Source organism: Pseudorca crassidens, chromosome 2 (genome assembly GCF_039906515.1).
Source record: "Pseudorca crassidens isolate mPseCra1 chromosome 2, mPseCra1.hap1, whole genome shotgun sequence".
Classification (NCBI taxonomy): domain Eukaryota; kingdom Metazoa; phylum Chordata; class Mammalia; order Artiodactyla; family Delphinidae; genus Pseudorca; species Pseudorca crassidens.
In genome coordinates, this window is record NC_090297.1 from 52019349 (window position 1) to 52039239 (window position 19891).

The window sequence follows — 19891 nt, forward strand, 5'->3', positions numbered from 1 at the left end:
TGTAGAGACGTGGATGGATCTAGGGACCGTCATACAGAGTGAAGTAAGTCAGAAAGAGAAAAACAAATATCGTATATTAACACATGTATGTGGAACCTAGAAATATGGTACAGATGAACTGGTTTGCAGAGCAGAAATAGAGACACATATGTAGAGAACAAACGTATGGACACCAAGGGGGGAAAGCGCGGGGGATAGAGGGGGGTGGGGGGATGAATTGCGAGATTGGGATTGACATATATACATTAATATGTATAAAATAGATAAAATATGTATAAAATATGTATAAACAAGAACCTGCTGTATAAAAAATAAATTAAATTTAAAAAGACAAACTTTATCTACAGTAATACTTGCCATCTCCCCTGCTGCCAACATATACACTTGGCTCCCTACCCATAGGGTTATCCTTGTTGATCCCCATAAGTTTTATCACTTACACTCTCGTCTTCTCTCAGACAGTTGTCAATATTTATTGAGCCTACAATGTAGAGGCCTGTGATGCTCTATGGATACAGAAATGAAATCAGAAGGTGATGACATTTGAATTGGGTCTTGCAGAGGTGAATCCAGTCTTCTTACTAGCTCTTCTTTGAAAGGTATTTTTGCTAAACTGAAGACAGGGAATTTGTTAATATTTGTTCCAAATTCATCACCTAGACTTAGCTCATAGATTGGCATCAACAGATTTGTTGAATTAATGAATCAGGCTGTAGAGAAAACTTTAGGTTTATAATTAAAGCACCTTAAAACAACAACAACAACTACGTTTAACTTCTCCCTAACCCTTTTGATAGTAGCTGGAACCTCAGAAATTGGCCATTGAGCTTACTGATTTTGTCAAATGATTTACTATGTAACAGAGCAGAATGCTGTTGGCTTCACCAGCTGTGCCCAGAAGAGCTCCACGTACAAATTAGCCACAAATCATGTCCCTCATCGTATTGTTGCTAATGGTGACATTGAAGACCTGAAATGCCTACATTAGTCAAAAATATATTATTTGATGCCCCTGACAGTTTACATCTGAAAAGAAAGTGCTTTTCTCTGTGTTGGTTTTTGAGGGAGTAAACGAAATTAAACACACGTACGTATATGTACAGGTATGCATGCATGCACACAGGGCTCCCACCTGCCCTGTGACTGTTCTGCAACCTGGGAAGATTTTGTAGCTCCCCTAGTGTTAGGGGTAGGAAAGGAGCTAATGGAGTGCACCTTGGTGATCACAAAGCAGAAGGACTTCCATGCCACAGGTACTGGGTAGCTGCCCTTGGCTCTTACTTTTGGAAAAATTCAGTAAAGTATCAGAATGATTAAAGAAGAAAATGAGAGAGCTGGAGGAGCTGCCCTCCTTCAAAACAAACATTTGAGACAAAGGCAGTCATTGCGATTCCTGGTTGGTTGACAGCATGTAACCTGTTGTTGCTTAGTTTAGTTTATTTTCATAGTGTAGTTGGTTTGGTGCTAGCAACAGGGACTTGGGTCATTTTGGCCCTTTGTCTCTTTTTATTTCACCTACATCCTTTCTCTGAGAGCAGAGAGCAGAATGAATGTTTATTTTCAAGCTTTACATGTTACTTCATATTTCTGTAGAGTCTGTGGACTTGAGGTACAGTGACACTGTCATGAACAAACAAACTATTTGTGGGGTTCCTGGGAGTTTATTAACAGTGAATGTATCTTCTCGGCAACAAGAGGAGATCAGAGAGGCTTGGCCAATATGTTCACGTACACATACCAACCAGTGAGCCAATATTTGAAATCAAGACTCTTCCAGAAAGGCCAAAATATGTTTTATATTTATGGACCATACATATGAGAGCCCCCCAAACAAAACAAAACTTACAGTATTTCTGATAAAATTTTAAAAAGTCAAATTCTAACTGTAATATCCGAAGTAGATACTTGGATAAGGGTGAGGGGTAGAGGGCAGGACTGAGGAGGAAGTGAAATTTCAAAAGAATTGTAAGAATCAGTCCCTGGCTTACAAGAGTTTGCATTCTAATTATAGAGACAAATAAGTCAGCTAAGTAGAGGGCAAAATTACGTAGTATCAAATACCTAATGAGATTTGTAAGACAGTGTTTATACACTAGAGAATATTTTTCACCAAAGGACCAAATGTCCCCCCTTGAGGGGAGTTCAAAACGTGTGAGGGCATTTTTGGTTCTCACAAGGAGGGGATGTTGCTGGCATTCAGTTGGTGGAGGCCAGGGATGCTAAGTGTCCTACACAGCATACAAGGTAGTTCTGGACATTGGAAGGAATCCCTCTCAAAATGCTGATAAGCCTGAGGAGAAACACTGCAGAAATTCGAAGAAGAACTCAGTGCTCTGGCTTAGCTAAAGCCAGGTCTAAGACGTACCTGGTTACTCTGTGAGTCATACAAAGGTTGTTTTCCCTAAAATCAAGGAAATGGCCTGCCTCATGAAGGGCTTCAGTGATCAAGGTCAGTAAAGGGAAACATGTTCATCATTCTTCTGCCTAAAAGGACAGATTCTTTTAGCATTGATTTAAAGCTCTAAGGAATCAAGACCCTTCCTCTGATGATGCTTTCTGATGGCTCTCTGTCTATGTTGAAGTAAGGAGCTGAAGGTTGGAGGCTCTGGATTGAGGGTAGTTCATTTCAAAAAGGTATTTCTACATTTGATGTTAATATTGGTTATTTTGTAGGCATTTTTATGCCATCCAAAGGATTTTAACGTTTAAAAAAGTTTAAATAGTTTTCATCTGAAAAATACTGAAAAACAAAATTAGATTTTTAAATACCTCTTTTCTAGAACATGCAGCGTGCATTTAGTTACCAATAAGAATCTTCAGCAAACCAAAATTCTTTAAAAAAGTAAAATGTAACTGGCAAAATAAGTGTGCCATTTTTCATTCTCTCTTTCTCTAAATACTCCTAAATATTGTTTATTGAAAAATTAGGTAAAACTTGATCTACTGGAAAAAAATTGACCTAGGGTCTATTTCTTGGTTGAGTCTCTATAGTTATCACCCCCAAGATATGAAACCAAAATTTGTATCCCCATACCTAGGATAATGCTCGGCCCATGCAGATAGTTAAGGTGCATTTAAAGAATAAATCTATATTTAAAATTATTTCAGGAATTATAAATAATTATATTTTTACAAATATTCTGAATAAATATATTTATAAGTACATATAGGAATCAGATTCCTAAAATTTGCACTCAGTTTATTTAGAACAATTGGGAGACTAAGTACTGCTTTTATCTCACTTTAGAAAAACCTGAGAAATGCTAGAGGATTTGTTCTTAGTAAGTTTTTTGCTGCTTGCTTTAGAAAATAATTTCATTTCCACTCAAGAATTCATTATAAATAAAATTATATCATTTTTATTTGTATACACAACTTTTATATGGATATTACATTATTTATTATTCCACATCAAAAGAACATAGTTATTTCTACTGGTTTCTTTTAAAATTTTTCTATCTGATCAACATCTAAGATATAAAGAAGAGATTTATTATTATAATAATAGCTATCATTTTTTGAACACATTCTGTGTTCTAGGTTCTTGGCCAAATATTTTAAATACATTATCTCATTATTCCTAGCAGCAAATTTAAAGTAGGTACAACCATTAGTGCCATTTTACAACTACAGAAACTGAGGCCTAGGACATTTGGGATTCTGATTTCTGTAATATTTTCCCTACTACTATATGATATGTAAATAATACCTTGCAAATATAATTTTTGAAAGACAAGATGAATGAACATGTTGCCACATTGATCCCTTTACAAGAGAAAAGACACATTGCAAGTTCACCTTGGTTTATACTTAGCCCACAGTGTTTTGTTTTTCTGATCGCCAACAACTAAAAACTATGAAACTGAGTATGTTTGATAATTACTTACTTTACATTAAATATATAACTTATTTAAGTGCAAAAGTAAGTTCGAAGAAGCTTGATAAGTGAGGCAGAATTAGCTTCCTTTTGAGTGAACTTTCAAAGCAATGGTAATAACTCGCTAAGAAGAATGGACACTGGCAGGTTTGAATCCTTGGTTGCAAGCTGACACTTTGAGGGAATGTTCTTAGCAAAACACTCACTTCAAGGGAAATTAGGTCAGGCTTCTGGAACATTTATCATGTGTACCTGTCACCAGCAAGACCCAGTCCTTAAAGTGAACTGAGATCACAAACAATGATCCCTCCTGCTCTGGGTTGCAAAGGACACTCTAAACCAATAGTTCTACAAGTATGTGAGCTTGGCAGAAACTCCCATAAAACTGAAGCCAACGCCCATATAGTTGCTGTGGGAATTGAATTCCTTAATACTCTGTTTATAGAATTTTGAAACAGCAAATGGATTCGGTCTGTTCTGAAAAACAATCTGTCCCGTGGCTTGTTTGGAATAACATCTAGAGTTGCTATAGAAGGATGTAGGCAGACAACGCATGTCTGCTTTGGAAGTCAATTTCACCAGCCTCTGCTTGTCTCACGCTGCACAGCCAGGTTGGTTTTTGCCCAAGTCAGGGTATTATTTGCATAAAGGAAAGGCTCCCTTCTACTGAAGCTAAGGAGTTGCTCATTTGATGTAGAAACTAGAGTCATTAGCAAAATCCAGAGCTAGAGAAATTAGCAAAATCCAGAGCAATGGAAGGTAAGATAGAGTGTATGGTAAAACCAAAACAACATAAATGAGTCATAACTCAGTGTCCTTTCAGTAATCATGTGGCATCGTTCGGGTGGTTTCAGAACAATGTCAGCAAGTATGGGGATTCCGCATAGAAATTTGAGATTGCACCTGCATCAGTTTATGTACATTTCAGCTCAATGAATGTCATTCATTGAGAGTCTTATGGATCAAAATGACCACATTCACCAAGCAGTCAAATCTCTATATCTACTAAGTTAAGTTACCTTATCTTTGAAAGGAAGTAATTAACTCATCTTTTTCATAAATTCTTGTTGAGTAAACATACCTAAAGATGTAACAAAAAACTGCTAATTTATATGTAAAAATTGTTGAAGAAAAAGGTGATATTATTAAATGTTTGTGTGGGAACCTACCTTTATATCCCAAGAAGAATAAAAAGAATAAATGGATAAGAATAAATACTTCATTTCTGTGTTCCATTGTCATACATATAGTGAGGACCCACCATATGCTAATCACTGTATAAATGGCGGAATTAAAAAGATGAGATAGATACAGTTCCTGCTTTCACTGAACTCTCATTTAAGTTGTGTCTGTGTGTGCATGTGTGGGGTGGGTGTGTGTGTGTGTGTGTGTGTGTGTGTGTGTGTGTATGTATGACAGATCCTTAAACAAAAAATAATGATACCCTGTGTGAAATGCCAGAGGTTATTTTAAAACTCAGGAAAAGAAGTCAGGAACTTAAAGAAATTTTGTCTGTGAGAGGTATCTTGTGAAACAAAGTTTTGTTTTTAACTATGTCCTTAAGAAAGATGGGGCTGTTATAAATAGAAGCCCAGAAGATTTGAGGGGCTGAAGGGGGAGAGTAGGTATGGAAGAAATCTACCAATGATTTCTTGCTGGAAGAATTAAAAAAAAAAAAAAACTTTCATTATCACACTCTATTAAGCCAGGACCAGGAAACAATTTCTAATCAGCACTCTGATCTGGGCAGAGATTGTGCAGCCTTTTGTACCAGGCCTCAGATCTGTGTTCTCCATTCACACATGCTCACTTCCAGCTGTTGTCATTGAAATCCCACATAATCTTTCAAGGTCAAAGGGCAGTCACCCATGGCTGCTGCAGTTAAAAGGTTATGCTGATTTCTGTTGTCAAATATTGGCCCTTTTCTCTTCCAATCACTCCCATTCTACTTTTTCTAACAAGAAAAATCCAGGCTAGAATTGTATTACATGACTTTAAAGTCTTAAAAGTGTTCCCCCATTGTGCTAACACGACATGGCCTGAACAGTCTAATTCATTCTGTTATATTTCACAAAGAATTTTCTGCTACTTCTAAAACACTTTGTGTTTGTGCTGAGCCAGCGAACTTCAAAGTCTAGTGGCCTGCACAATTTGTGGCATGCCGTGGTATCTGCAGAAATGTATAATATAGATCCTATAATTTAATAAATGCTGTGAATTATGGCATCAGTAGCTAAGTAATTGCTGGGTGAGTAGGAATTGCACAAAAAAATGACTTTAAAAAGGGTGGAAGCTCTTTGTATTTTGTGGTTCTAAACATTAACTAATTTTATTATATATTTAGAAAATGGGACCTACCTATTTGTAATTTTTTTTTTCTTTTTGTAGTCTTGGACAAGTCATTGCAAGAATTCTTTTAAAATATATTGCTTCAGTTCATCAATGATTTTTCTTTCCATCCTTGGTGAACCAAAATCAGTGTTGTGTCTTAAAATTAGCACATGGCCCCTGGTCATCTTCTTTCCTTGTCATTGCATGTGTCCTCAGGTGGTTTAGCAAAGAGGGCTCTCTGTGAATGTTTTCACAGCAATGAGAATTAAACCTAAAAAGGAAGAACAGAATGATGGGCATTAATTTTTTTTTTTTTCTGTTTTACATCCATAAACCAGGGTAGCCCTCGGGTGATACAGTTTCATGTCTGTTTCATTTAAGATAATCAGTTTCTGATGTATTCAGAGAATGCATTTCCTTTTTTTTTTCTCTAGTATATGTAAGAGTTTATAAGCAGACACTGAAGCTATTACAAATAGCTTGATCTGTTTGCAGATTAACAGTTGTTACTGTCCAAGTTTAGAGAAAACTTTGATTCAGAACATAGAAACAATAAGGTTGCTTAAAAACCCCTTTTAGTTCAAAACCAGGTTAATTATGAAATACTTTTAAGTTTATGATGCATTAAAAATAACAACATTGGGCTTCCCTGGTGGCGCAGTGGTTGGGAGTCCGCCTGCCGATGCAGGGGACACGGGTTCGTGCCCCGGTCCGGGAAGATCCCACATGCCGCGGAGCGGCTGGGCCCGTGAGCCACGGCTGCTGAGCCTGCGCATCCGGAGCCTGTGCTCCGCAACGGGAGAGGCCACAACAGTGAGAGGCCCGCGTACCACACACACAAAAAACAAAACAAAACATTAATTTTCAAATATTTATAAAATACTAATCTTATTATGCTAATATACTGGAACTTACTTTTTCTAACATGAAGCAAAAATTTGTTTTTTTTACGGTGCTTTGAAAAAAAATTCCCTAAAGCAAGTGTTTCTCTGTTCTTGTACAAAGCTAATTTGTAGCTGGGTCCACTTGCAAAATATCTATTTCTGCTTATTATAGGTATAATATATGTATAATTCTAAATGTTTAGGGGCAACGGGAAAATTAATTTGCTGACATGACAAAAGAATGAAAGGAAAAATGTTTAGCCTGGGGGAGAGAGCGGGGCTCAGGGACTGTCTTCATATATTTGAAGGGTAGCAAAATGGAAGGGAGATTACATTTATTCTGCCTGTTCCAGGGGCTAATGAGGTGAAGTTATAGGAAGGCAAACATATTAATGAATTATTTTTTAAAAACCAAACCTCATTATTTTATTAGTCTAAAATTCTTTATGACACAATGATTACTCCATTACTAATGATCTTTAAGATCCCTTCATTTCCAGTTCATTCTGTGATGTCATGCATCCAGTATTTCTAAACATACAAATAGGTAAAAATCTTTTTTCACTTTTTATTTAGGCGTTTTGATATCTATTAGACATAGTCCTTTAATTAAATGCTTAATCACTTGTAACTCAGATTCATAAACCCTCTTTATGTAAAGTCGAACCATGAAATTTAATTTAATGAAATACTACTCTTCCCTTATTAACTGCAGGAATTGGTAAAAAGATGTGATAAGGCCTCTGGGCTAGATTGGATAATCAAGTCTCTAGCATTATATTTGTTGGATTAAAATGCAATAAAATTCATTATATAAAGATAACAAACCTGTGTTCTAATCCTAATTCTGCCACTAGCTGTGTGACCTTAGGCAAGTCAACCTCATTGAGCTTAAGCTTCCTTTTCTGTAAAATCAGAATATTGCCAACTACACAGAGTTGCAGGAAGAATTAGAGCTAATATGACTAAAGTGTTTAGCAGAGTGCCAAACACGTAGTAAATACTGAATAAATGAAAGCTATGGTTTTGATGAAAATTAATGCTACCTAGAGTTGTTCTATGGAAAAATTTTTCAGCTAGGTAGCTTAACTTTATAATACCTGTTACCAGCTTGATCCATTTCCCTAATGTAGATATTTTAAAGTGATTGCAAGTTAAGACGTGGAATATCCTTGAGCCTTGCCTTAAATGTGTTAATTAATAAGCTCAGAGAGTTCAGATTCTGCTTTCCCCTTGGCACATTGGTACATAAACCAAATGGGGAAAATAGGAAAAGGAGCAGAATAGTGTATTAACAGAACAACATTTGCCAAAAAACAAATGGTATCCTTGTCAAAGTATTTAGGAAATCGTGAGTTAAATGATATTAAGAAAGTTTGTTTATTGCAGGAACTTTCAGAGGCTTTAATATGTAATTTTTCCTCATCATTCTCCAAGGGTGGGTGTGATAATGTTTTCTGAACTTATTTTACTGTGGAAATCTTTATTTAATATGTATTTGTGTCTTTGTTTTTAATTCGTTTGTGGTAGAGCATTTTGGGGGACTATTCTACATAGCACGGTTTGGGAAGTGCTGATATGAACCCTGATATGGAGGATGGAACATATCAGTATTTGGAGAAGAGCAGGTGGGACATCTTGGCTGCAACACAGAGAGTATGTATTTGGGTGGTATTGGAACTACTACCTGAAATGCTGAGAAGGTGTATTAGAGGCCAGATTTTGAAGGGCTTTAAATACCTAGCTAAGAAATCTAAACTTAACTCTCGAAGAAATCATGAAATACTGATGGCTTTATTATCAGACAAAACACACCAGCCATCCATGCATTCTCTCCCTATTGTGCTAGTAGATTAAAGTGGAGAAAAGATACCTAGCTGGCGTCACAAATTTCTTTGCCTAAAAGGGCCTTACAGAACACTTAAATAAATAAAATACAATAAAGAGTATTGGGGAGTGTGGTATATTTGTAAGCTCGCTCTCAGTTTAAAAACCTTTGTATGCAAAAAAAAAAAAAAAAAAAAAAATTAGTACTCTGCTAGCCAAGCAAAATGTGTTTGCAGACTGAAGTTGGCCCTTGGGCTGCTAATTTGTAGCACTTTCAATTCAAAAGGGAAAGACTGGCACTTATGTTGGTTAGGTTAAGTACTAGGCTGCTATAACAGAGACCAAAAAAATACGTGGTTAAAGTACATTAAAATCTATTTTTCTTTTTGTAATTGTTCCAGATGACAGGCTAAGTTGGCAGGGGTGTTCCACTTCACACCATCATTCAGAGTCCCAGCTTCCTCTGTCTTATTGCTTTCCCATCCCATGGGCTCTGTCTTTGTCTGCAGACCAAACTATTAAAATTCGGGCTTAATGGATCAGTAGAAATATACCTCCACCCCACCTTAAAAAAAAACAACAACCTGTTTTCTAAGATACTCCAAAATACAAGTATAGAAGGAAAATGTGACTGGACGTAAGCTAAAATAATTTACATTGTGCTTTAAAGGGCTACTAAATGAGGGTATCTCAAGGCGCTCATCTGAATCACTGAATCAATATTCATTACACACCTAGAAGCAGAGATTGTGCTGGGCCCTGTGGGCATCATCAGATCAGGAGACACAGCCTGCTCTCACCTGGTTTGTTGTAGGAGTGCTGAAGGGCAACAGGAAAACAAATCACTGTCAAATAAAGAGAAAGAGCCTATGACAGAAGGCACGTCAAGCTGAAGGTCTACTCAACAGTATTGATTGAGCACAGCTGCTAAGTATGGACTGAACTGGGGGGACGGGGAAGAGGAAGGAGCCACGTTCCCTCGCTTCACGCGGCTCATAAGCCAATGGGGAGTTCACCGAAGGAGGAATGAAAATTCCAGGGAGGAACAGTTGATGAGGTCAACTTTTCTTTAGGAGCAGGAGAACGTGAGTTCTGTGAGAGCAATGTCTTTGGGATTTAGCTCAGGGTCTTCATGTCACAGACAGTCCCAAGTACTTATGGAATGTAGATGGCCTGACATTGAGGGAGCTCTTTTCTCTTTGAGGAGCCCAGACCCAAGCATGAAAAGTCCCAGACATTGGCCTGGCTTACCAGTGACGGGACCATGTTTACCGTGGGAGAACAGACTAGAGATACACTCGTCCCTCCATATGCGTGGATGTTGGTTCCAGGACCGTCGTGGATACCAGAATGCTCAGATGCTCAAGTTCCTTGTGTAAAATGGCACAGTTGGCCCTCAGTATCCACAGATTCTGAACCCCCTATACGGAAGGCAGGCTGTACATTCTTTGTGGTGAAATGACCTGTGAACTGCAGTTGGCCTACATCTACTGGCCAGATGAGGTTGATAATTTAGAGCTGAGAGCTTTTGCTCTTCCAACAGGACAAACAAACATACCACCTCATGTATAAACTTTCCTCCTCAGATACATTAACTCTGTTTCATGGGCATTTCAACTTTCTTTAAAGACCAGCCCTCCAGATGGTTTGTCTGTTCCTTCCCCAACATGTGAAGGTTCTGCAAGGTTACCTGTGTCTCTGCAAATCGAACTTTTTTTCCTTTAAGAGGTAGATAGATGTGCAGTCCCTTCATGAGATAAGATTTGGTTCCCATATAATGGCATTTTCCATAATAACTGCTGATATCATCAAGGTAAAGAGAGATGCTTCTCCTAACCACCCATAACAGAATTTAGCTTTTTATATTTCTGCCTCTCTGGAAAGCCTAATCTCTCCCCACTGTGAGTGTGACTGACTCCAGGTATTGAAACCTGTACTGTAATTGGAAATTCATTGAACAAGACTTCAGTGAGGGAACTATTTTAGCCATTTTATCTAAAATGAGAAAGAATCTGCTCCTTATTTCAATGTCCTATGCAATTACTCCTGAACAGTAGTTCAGAATTGGAGAGAGTCAGATCAGTGGGCAGTCTGGCTTTTCACCTGAGACATACTTAACGAAAGTATATGTTTTGCATTCATTTCTGAGAGGCCCTATTCAAAACATAAATCTTGGGACCTTTTGGGAATGTTTAATCAGCTTTCTATCTGAAGATCTTTTAATGCTAACGTCTGAATTCTGAATTACGTACTTGAATTTGCCTTTTTATTGCCTTTTCTGTTTTTCTCTCATCTTGCAATAAAGTAGAACATCAAGATGGGTGTTATTTCCCTGAAAGTCATTTTTGTGATTTGGTTTGTGTTAGTAAGAACGAAATACTAATCTGCTCAGGTTTGCTTAGTAATTACGCTAGCTGTGTCATTTTTTCCATCATTTCTCAGGTTTCATTTCTCGTTGCTATCTTCTTCTAGAGTTCATCACTGGGTTTCCAAATAATTGGTGAAGGAACAAAACCAGTTTCATAGTCATTTAAAGTTACATGGAGTGTTTACACTGGCCTTTCCTTGGGGACTTATTATAAACATGAAATAGTCAAGGCAATCTGATAATCTCATGATACTGTAAAGGGATGGTGGCTTCAGAGTTTGTGAAGTAATTCTACTCTTTATTGTTATTTTTCTGGTTATTGTACCTTGACATATATTTCATCTTCTAAATTACACATATTCTATTAAAATGGCTTTAGGAGGCAGGTTGCTGGAAGGGAAAGGAGGATCCAATTGTTATTTTTGCAGTGACTTTCAGGGTGACACAAAATCCTAGCTTTAGTGTGGGACTAGATCCGCCCCTTATGTCCATTATATAACGCTGCCCTTTATCTGTGTTTTTATTTGGTCTCCCAAAAATATTAACCATAATCACAACACTAGGACAACCCCAGACATTTCTCATCAGGGAAACTGATAGCACCATCTCGATTGGAAGCTTTGTCTAAGTGGTTTGCCCATCCTGTCCTTGTCCTGTTTAGTTGGGAGGAACTATTTTGATAGTTTATTTTAATAGTTTTTAGGTGCACGTTGGCTTGATTTCATTGCTAGAGGTGAGAGAGAAAAAGAGACAGAAATAAGAAGTTCTGTTAACGTTTTTATAAAAAAGGAAAGAAAGCATATTGAACCCAATTTGAGTTGTGTTCATTCAGAGGCATGTCTGGAGTGCGTACTGCATACCAGACACTGAGTTAGGACCTGAAGGGCTGGAGATGCAGAAGATGCACTCTCTCCCCGCAGAGGGCTCACAGTCTAATGTGAGAAAAAGACGAAATTACAATTCAGTGTGCTAAGTCCTAGGTTAGAGCTTAGTACACCAGGAGAATATTGAGAAAAGAGAAAAGAAGTCTTCGCCAGCAGTGGGGGTAACCAGGAAGGTTTTTGATAGAGATGACAACAAAGCTGAGATTTAAAGGACAAGTAGGAGGTGGACAAACAAAGGGTATGAAGGACAAGGCATTGCAGGGAGGAGCATGTATTCCTTTCGGCCAAGAGGTAGGGCTGGAAGAGAAAGACAAGAGATAGAAAATGAGCCTGAAGAGGAAAACGGAGGGGGTGTGGAGGTCGTACGCCACGTGAAGGAGTTTGTACTAAACCCTGAACACTCTGTGGGGCTCTTGCAAGATTTCTGACAGGACAGTGAGCTCTGAACACATTGCGTTTATCTCAGATTCCTCAACACCTTGTTCTTTTCTACCTCAGGGCCTTTGAACATGCCAGTCCCTCTGCCTTAAGAGCTCTTCCTCCTTCTTTTCCGGGCTGTCTCCTTAGTATCTTTCAGATGTCAGCTCTTAAGAGAGACCTTCCCTGGCCACTGTTTCTAAAGTTTTTCTTATTTGTTTCCTTCATATTATTTATTCCCTTTATAATTTTAAAAATAATTCATTTGTTTTAGATTTTCAGCTGTGTCTAATCCTAGACTGTAAATTTCCTGAAGGTAGGGACTGTGTCTCAAGCCCTTGGCCCAATGCCTGGCACACGGGAGGTGCTCAAGAAGTATTTTCTGAATAAATCATCAGATTTGCCCATCAGGGAGACAGCTCTGGCTGCAGAGTGGGGAGCAGATGAGAGGAGAAGCCAAGACTGATGACAGAGAATGTAGGAGATTGTCCTATCATGCTGGTGAGAAGTAGGAAGAGCCAGGGCCACAGTTGGAAGGGAGAGATGGAGATATACATGGAGTGAAGAAACAGTATGAAATGGAATCAGTGGAGATTGGTTGGACATGAGTGTTTGTAAGAGGCGAGATTCAGGGATGACACCAAACAGAAAATGAGGTGAACAGTGGATGGTTCATTGAAGTAGGGAATTCAAAAGAGTAAGAACAGGTTTTTGGAGAGAAGAAAAGGAACTCGGCTTTGGACATGTTTGGTCTGAGGATACCCGTGGGCTATCTGGATAGAAATATCTAATAAACATTTTGATTTGTGGGTTTGGAGCCCAGGAGAGAGATCTTGGCAAAAGATAAAGATTTGAGAGTCATTGGCCTATAGATTCATTCATGCACTGATTCAACAAATATGTACTTACTAACTGCTGTGTCCCAAGTATTAAATACAGTGGTGAAGCAAGCAAACATTTTTCTAGTTTCACAAATATCACAGTCAGGCTTGGTAGCTGATATCATGGAAATAAAGAAAATAACATAGGGAATATATATATAAGGAGAGATGAGTACAGATGCTGGAGAACACCAGTATTTAAGAGGTGGACAAAAGAAAAGGAACAATCCGGAGAGGATGATGGTTTGAATGGATGAACACTCAGGTTTCCCCCTCCCAAGTCCTTATGCTAAACGAAACTAAGTTTTCAAAATAGATTGGTTGCTTTTTCCGGTGGCAGGATTAAAGTACGTTCACATTCACTCTGTTCAGAAATTCATTTTAAGTCATCCTTAAAATAAGGAATTTCACAGGTTGGAACTGAAACAAGTATCAGCCCGCAAGCAAGTGACGCAGACAGAGATGAGCAAGAGCTGGAGATCAACCCAGATTTTCCCACTCAGTTCTGAATTTCCTTGCTATTGTTATATGGGTCTTAAGTCAAATTTAATGTACGTTGTGGTTGGATTTCCTTTGTTATGGTCTGTGGGGTAAATGTGATGTTAACATTGTCACAGTAGAAAGAGATATTGTGCTGTTTTGCCAAGACTTTGTTAGAAATATTTATTTATTTATTTGCTTGTTTATTTATTTATTTATTTTTACTTCTCAGTTCTTTTAACCCAAGAGACAACACCTCAGGCACTTACCAAGTAGAAGTCAACTAAATACCTGGGTGTGGGTTGTTTTAAGAGGTGAAATTTCTTAGGCCCTTCTTCAAATGAATTTTGCCTTTTTAAAAAATTGTGGTATATATACATGATTCTGTTTTTCTTTTTTTTATTAAGATATAATTGGCATAAACATTCTATGAGTTTCAAGTGTACAACACAGTGATTCAATTTGTATGTACTGCGAAATGATCAGCCCAATAAAGTCCAGTTAACATCCGTCACCACACATCGTGCCATTTTATTTTAAAAAAGCAAGTTATGATTATTGTATATTCTAAAAATTAGAGCCGCTTCATCTAAAATATCATAGATTGTATGTTTGATATCAAAATTGACTGAAAATTGTCTTTTAATTCTCAGCCAAAACATGTTTCTTATGCAAAAGTCCAATGTAACCAAAAGAAAAAGAATAATTTGTAGGTCCCTTTATAATTCTACAAAGCATGGTGATTTTTTTTGCATGTGTTTATGTGCATGATATTTAACAAATTTATTGGTGCATAAACTATGCCACAGGTAAACTTGCTTCCTTTTAGTAGTGGGTGAAATCTTGCTTTTATCAATAACATAAACCTTATTTATTGATTGTTTGTTGTACATTCAGACTAGTCCTATTTCTTACATTGCGTTTCTTAAAAGTATGTTTCTTATTTCAAAGAACACTTATTTTAAAAAAAAATCCCTTCAGCCCACTACTTTTCCTTGACCCTAATTTTAAAGCAGATTACACTAGCCCTATAAACAGATCCCTCAACTAGATGCTACCTGTGAGACTCAGAATCAGAAGACTTTGGAGGCAGAGAGGGAAATGACATTCATAAATTATGTATTCCTTGCCATTTATAAATATGTTCCTGTATATACCATAAAAATAAATAAGCAGTTGACAATTAGATGTAATATCAGATATCTTAAAGGAAATTATATCCAGCAAAAATAAAGCAGATACAGAAATCAAAGAGTAAGTCATTTTGAACAATTAATTTATTATCTTTTCTCAAAAAATAAGGTTCAACCCACCCCTCCACAAAAAACTCTTGTCTCAAAACAAATATAAAGTTTTATTTGTGCTCAGAAGAATTTGTGTTTATGTTTCAAGGGTTGGGGCTTGTCTTTTGCAGTCTGACTTCTTAAGGATTCACGCTATGGTGCCTGTAGAAATGAAGGGGGAACATCTTTAAATCTTGTTTGGTTTGAAGGAATGGATAGCTAATCCCGATCAGGTGTTTCTTTAGAGAACAATGTTTAAAAACTGTTAGGGAATTTAGCTATCCTAGCTGATTCTTAGGTAGGCTGTTTTCATCCCGGTTGTGAAGGTCTCAGAGGTCAGCCAAGGTAACCATTTATTTTAAATCGTCTTTTGTTTCAGATTTCCTGTTGAACTTTTTTTTTTAACCATTTCAAAAATCACCCAGTTGTTGTGTCGTAGCTTTCCATAAGCTCCAGATTCAAAGATTCAAACCAAAAAACCATCTACGTAACTAAATGACTCTACCCTCCTACGTGACTCTAACTAGAGCAGAATATGAAATTACACTTCACATTTTTTGATCACAATGAAACTAATATTTGAAATTCTCTTGTCAGATGTCTTCTATTTATGACACTTCGCTTCTTTTGTTTTTGTTTCCCCAGGACATTTGGGCTTCCAGGACAGTTTTGTCACATCAGGGGTTTTTAGTGTGACTGAGCTAGTAAGAGTGTCACAGAGTAAGTATAATTTTGCTTTGATTTGGTACAGATTTGCCTTGGGTTTGTGCTTACCTTTTGCCTAGGCCTCCTAAAGACATAAATACCTTTCAGAATCTCCTTTTCATACTCCCACTGGAAGAATTTTGCCACGTAGTTTGTTTGACAGCCAAGAATTTAAGTCAGGAAAAATTAATATCATTTTAATGTGAGACACAGGGAAAGAACTGAAATCCTGAGTGTCTCACATAGTCCCTAGTCTATAGTGTGAACCTGTTTTAAAAAAATTGAGGCTTCCTGGATTTCTAAGAAATTCTGAGTTTTAAAAGAATTTGTTTTTGACCTTTAAAGAATGCTAATGCCCTTAGCATGAGTGACACCGTGCAGCATGATCATTACCAGCTTGTCAATAATCACCAACAACAGTGAATTAAGAGTACCTGTCACCACCCTGTTCCATTGATCAAAGGGTCATTGATTGTATTTTTGCTATGACATAATCCAGACAGTCCAAGGAGAAAGTATAGGATTCTCCCTCTCCCTCCCTCCACCCCATGTAAACACACACACCCCCCCACACACACACACTCTTTGTTTTTATTTAAAACCATACCTATATTACCCACAAAAACATCTTTGTTTTTATTTAAAACCCTACCTATATTACCCCTGAAACTAACATAATGTCATACATCAATTATACTTCAAAAAACTAATAATAATAATTTTCATCACACTTCAAACAACTTTGCAGGCCTTGAAAAGATCATAGGCCTTAGGCATTGTGCCTATTGTGCTTAATGGATTAAAATAAAAGTTTCTGGCTAACATTAAAAAAGTGTATCTACAATGACTATGGTGTTCTAGGTCCCAATACCAAGGAAAATTATACTAAATATTAAAATTTTATTTATATTTATTTATTTATTTATTTTGCGGTATGTGGGCCTGTCACTGTTGTGGCCTCTCCCGTTGCGGAGCACAGGCTCCAGACACGCAGGCTCAGTGGCCATGGCTCACAGGCCCAGGCACTCCACGGCATGTGGGATCTTCCCGGACCGGGGCACGAACCCGTGTCCCCTGCATCGGCAGGCGGACTCCCAACCACTGCGCCACCAGGGAAGCCCTAAAATTTTATTTTTTATCCCCCTTCAACTTCAAAATACCACTGGTGGATAAAATTTACATTGTTGAAATTGGTTTCAAGCTGCATCAAATTCTTTGTGGAATGAGGTGGAGTAAAAATAAATATTTTTATTTCAAGTTCATACCCTCCATTCACTGTATTACAGTCTTGCAAGCTTGACCGAGTAAGCAAGTCAATCTCATGACAAGATGTCAGGTCAAGCAAGCCCAGCCATCCTGATCTCACAGGCTCAGGTTCTTGTCTGTTCTTATTTCTTAAAAATCCAGAAAGTGGGATACAAGGTGTGGGCAGGGGATCTGAGGGTGGAGGGAGAGTCTATCCGCCAAGCACTGTGCTAGGCTTTCATGTATGTTACATAAAATTAATCCTTGCAATAAACATGTGAGATTAAGAAATTACTCTCATTTTTACAAATGAGTTAAATCGAGGGTCTAGTTAAGTCATTTTTCCAAAGTCAAACAAGTGGGTAAAAAGTTAAGCTAAGTCTGTATAGCACTGCAATCTGTACTCTTAGACTAGCCCAAAGGAACTTGAAGAAATCTACAACCTGAGACTAGACAGGGAAAACAGCAGGCAGGTAACCATGGGTGTTAGAGTTCTACAGTCGGGAACCCTTGGTTAATGCTGGGATGTGCTGGTGTAGGGGTCAGAACCCTAAAGAACGAAGCATTATGAGCAGCGAGGTATGACTTGGAATGGCGAAGTTGTTGCCATAAGATGAAGTGTGCTTAGAGTACCAACCAGCGAGCTGGAGAGAAGATTGCCTTGTTAACTTGGAGGATACGTACTGCCCTAGCACAGCCGATGACCCAGTTATTTGCCGTAGACAAATAAAAATGCATTTGTATGTATATATTTTTACTTTTTTAAGATCTTTAAAAGGTGATCATCATCGTACATTTTTCTTGCAATTTTAATAATAAGAGTAATATAGAGTATATGTATTAGAGTATAACTGTCCTCATGGCATTACTGGGGCATATATTCATTCATAGAGCCCTTACTGGGATCTAATCATAGTCTTAATGAGTGAAAAGAAAACCCTTTTAAGATTGGTGCACAAGACCTTTTTAATTCTACCCTTGCTGCTGTAATACGTACATTTAGTCTTCATTACCGTCAGTGTCCTGAGGCCTGGGGGTTTGTATGTGAAGGCCTTCACTGCTCAGAACCATCCCCAGGATCTCATCCTTCTTCCACTGTCTCTGTGTCCCTTTAAGGTCTTATATCCCAAGCCTTATCAGTTCCAAACTTGACTAGATTTCCATTCAGTCTACCACACGTGGTTGCCAAGGGAATTCTCAACCTGCCTTCGAGATTGCCAGGGGGTATGGCCGGGCCACACACTGAATCTACAGAGGGACCTGGTTTGTTTCCTGTCCCTGTTTAGAGGGCTGTGTTGCTGATGCCTGGCATAGCGAGCATCCTTCGGCCCTTGAATGCTTTTCGATTCTGTACACTGCTGTGTAATGGCTCTAGGACTCACTCACACATGCCCTCATGCTGACTGCAACTGTTTGGCAAGAGTGGGACTGGGCTGCGTCAGCTCAACCATGGCTTCTGGCCAAACTGCCATCCAGAGCCCCCTCCCTCCTGCAGATCTTTAATCCAGGTTTGTTCAGGGTCTGTGTCTCGAGATTGCCTTGGCTGATGAGGGAAGGGTCCCCCAGCTCGTGTTTCCTCACCCACACACCTTTCTGAAAGATGTAACACTCAGACCGTATGATGGAGTCAAAATCCTTAACCATTCCTTACGGCACTGCCCACCTCCCCACATTAGAAGAGCTAAGCATCCATTCTAGAGGTGCAGTGGACACTTTTTCCAGATAAGTGGGGCTGGGGTGCGTTCTGTAACCTTGAGATAGAAATAAGCTAACTGGCATGTAAGTTGATTAAATGCATGACGTTAGCCCTGGTAGGAGCATAATGTAACCTATGAAAAATTACAGTAGCCAGCATTTATCAAGCAGACACCAAGTACCAGGCACTGTGCTAGGCACCATTCAGTCCTCCCATGGTTGCTGTTATTGTCCCTTTTTATAGATGAAGGAGTCGGTGATGCTCAAAGTTAAGAAACTTGCTCTTTTCACTCTACTGTACTCAGCTAGCTGCCTGTAGACATTTTTGTCATGACCTCTCCTATAACTGCATTATAGAACTAAACGATCCAAAGATTCTGTGCTTTTATTAAATTATCATTTCTTATGAGAGTTGATAAACTTTTCAATTGTTAATATGTGCATCAAACAAAACGTTTACATGATTTTCAGGTAAACCAAAACAAGTAAAATACTCAATTACAATTTTTTTCCTGGATTTGTTTTCAGGTTTGATTTTTTTTAATGAATAGACTCTCAATATCGCTTCCTCCCCAGTTTCCTCTATGATTAACATCTTTTGTCAGTGTGGTACATTTATTATAATTGGTGAGCTGATATTGATACATTACTATTAACTCAAGTCTGTAGTTTACATTAGGGTTCATCCTTTGTGTTGTACATTCTATGTGTTTTGACAAATGTTTTACAGTATCATACGGAATAGGCTATTACAGTATCATATTATTACACTATTACAGTACCATACGGAATAGTCTCACTTCCTTACAAATCACGTGCGCTCCTACTACTCTTTTTCCCACTCCCCCAACAAGTGATCTTTTTACTCTTTCTCATAGTTTAGCCTCTCACCTGGATGTTTCTAATGGCCTCAGTGTCTTAGAATTTCTTCCACTGTGCTGCCCATTTCTTCTTAACTTCCTCCTGTCTGTCCCAGCCCCACCCAGTCCCCCCAGTCACACCTGGGACCACATA

The 19891-nt window shown here is 38.2% G+C and overlaps 1 protein-coding gene across 8 annotated transcripts in view; it reads left to right on the plus strand.

Annotated features, from left to right (window-relative positions):
- NFIA (nuclear factor I A) overlaps positions 1 to 19891 on the plus strand; it is a 417920-nt gene that overhangs the window by 246445 nt on the left and 151584 nt on the right. For 7 of the 8 annotated variants that reach the window (XM_067726354.1, XM_067726349.1, XM_067726350.1 and 4 more), the window contains exon 4: positions 15878 to 15952. The exons of the other annotated variant lie outside the window; for it this stretch is intronic. In XM_067726354.1, the coding sequence (XP_067582455.1) occupies positions 15878 to 15952 (75 nt within the window). The remainder of the gene's footprint in view (positions 1 to 15877; positions 15953 to 19891) is intronic. 8 annotated transcript variants of the gene reach the window in all.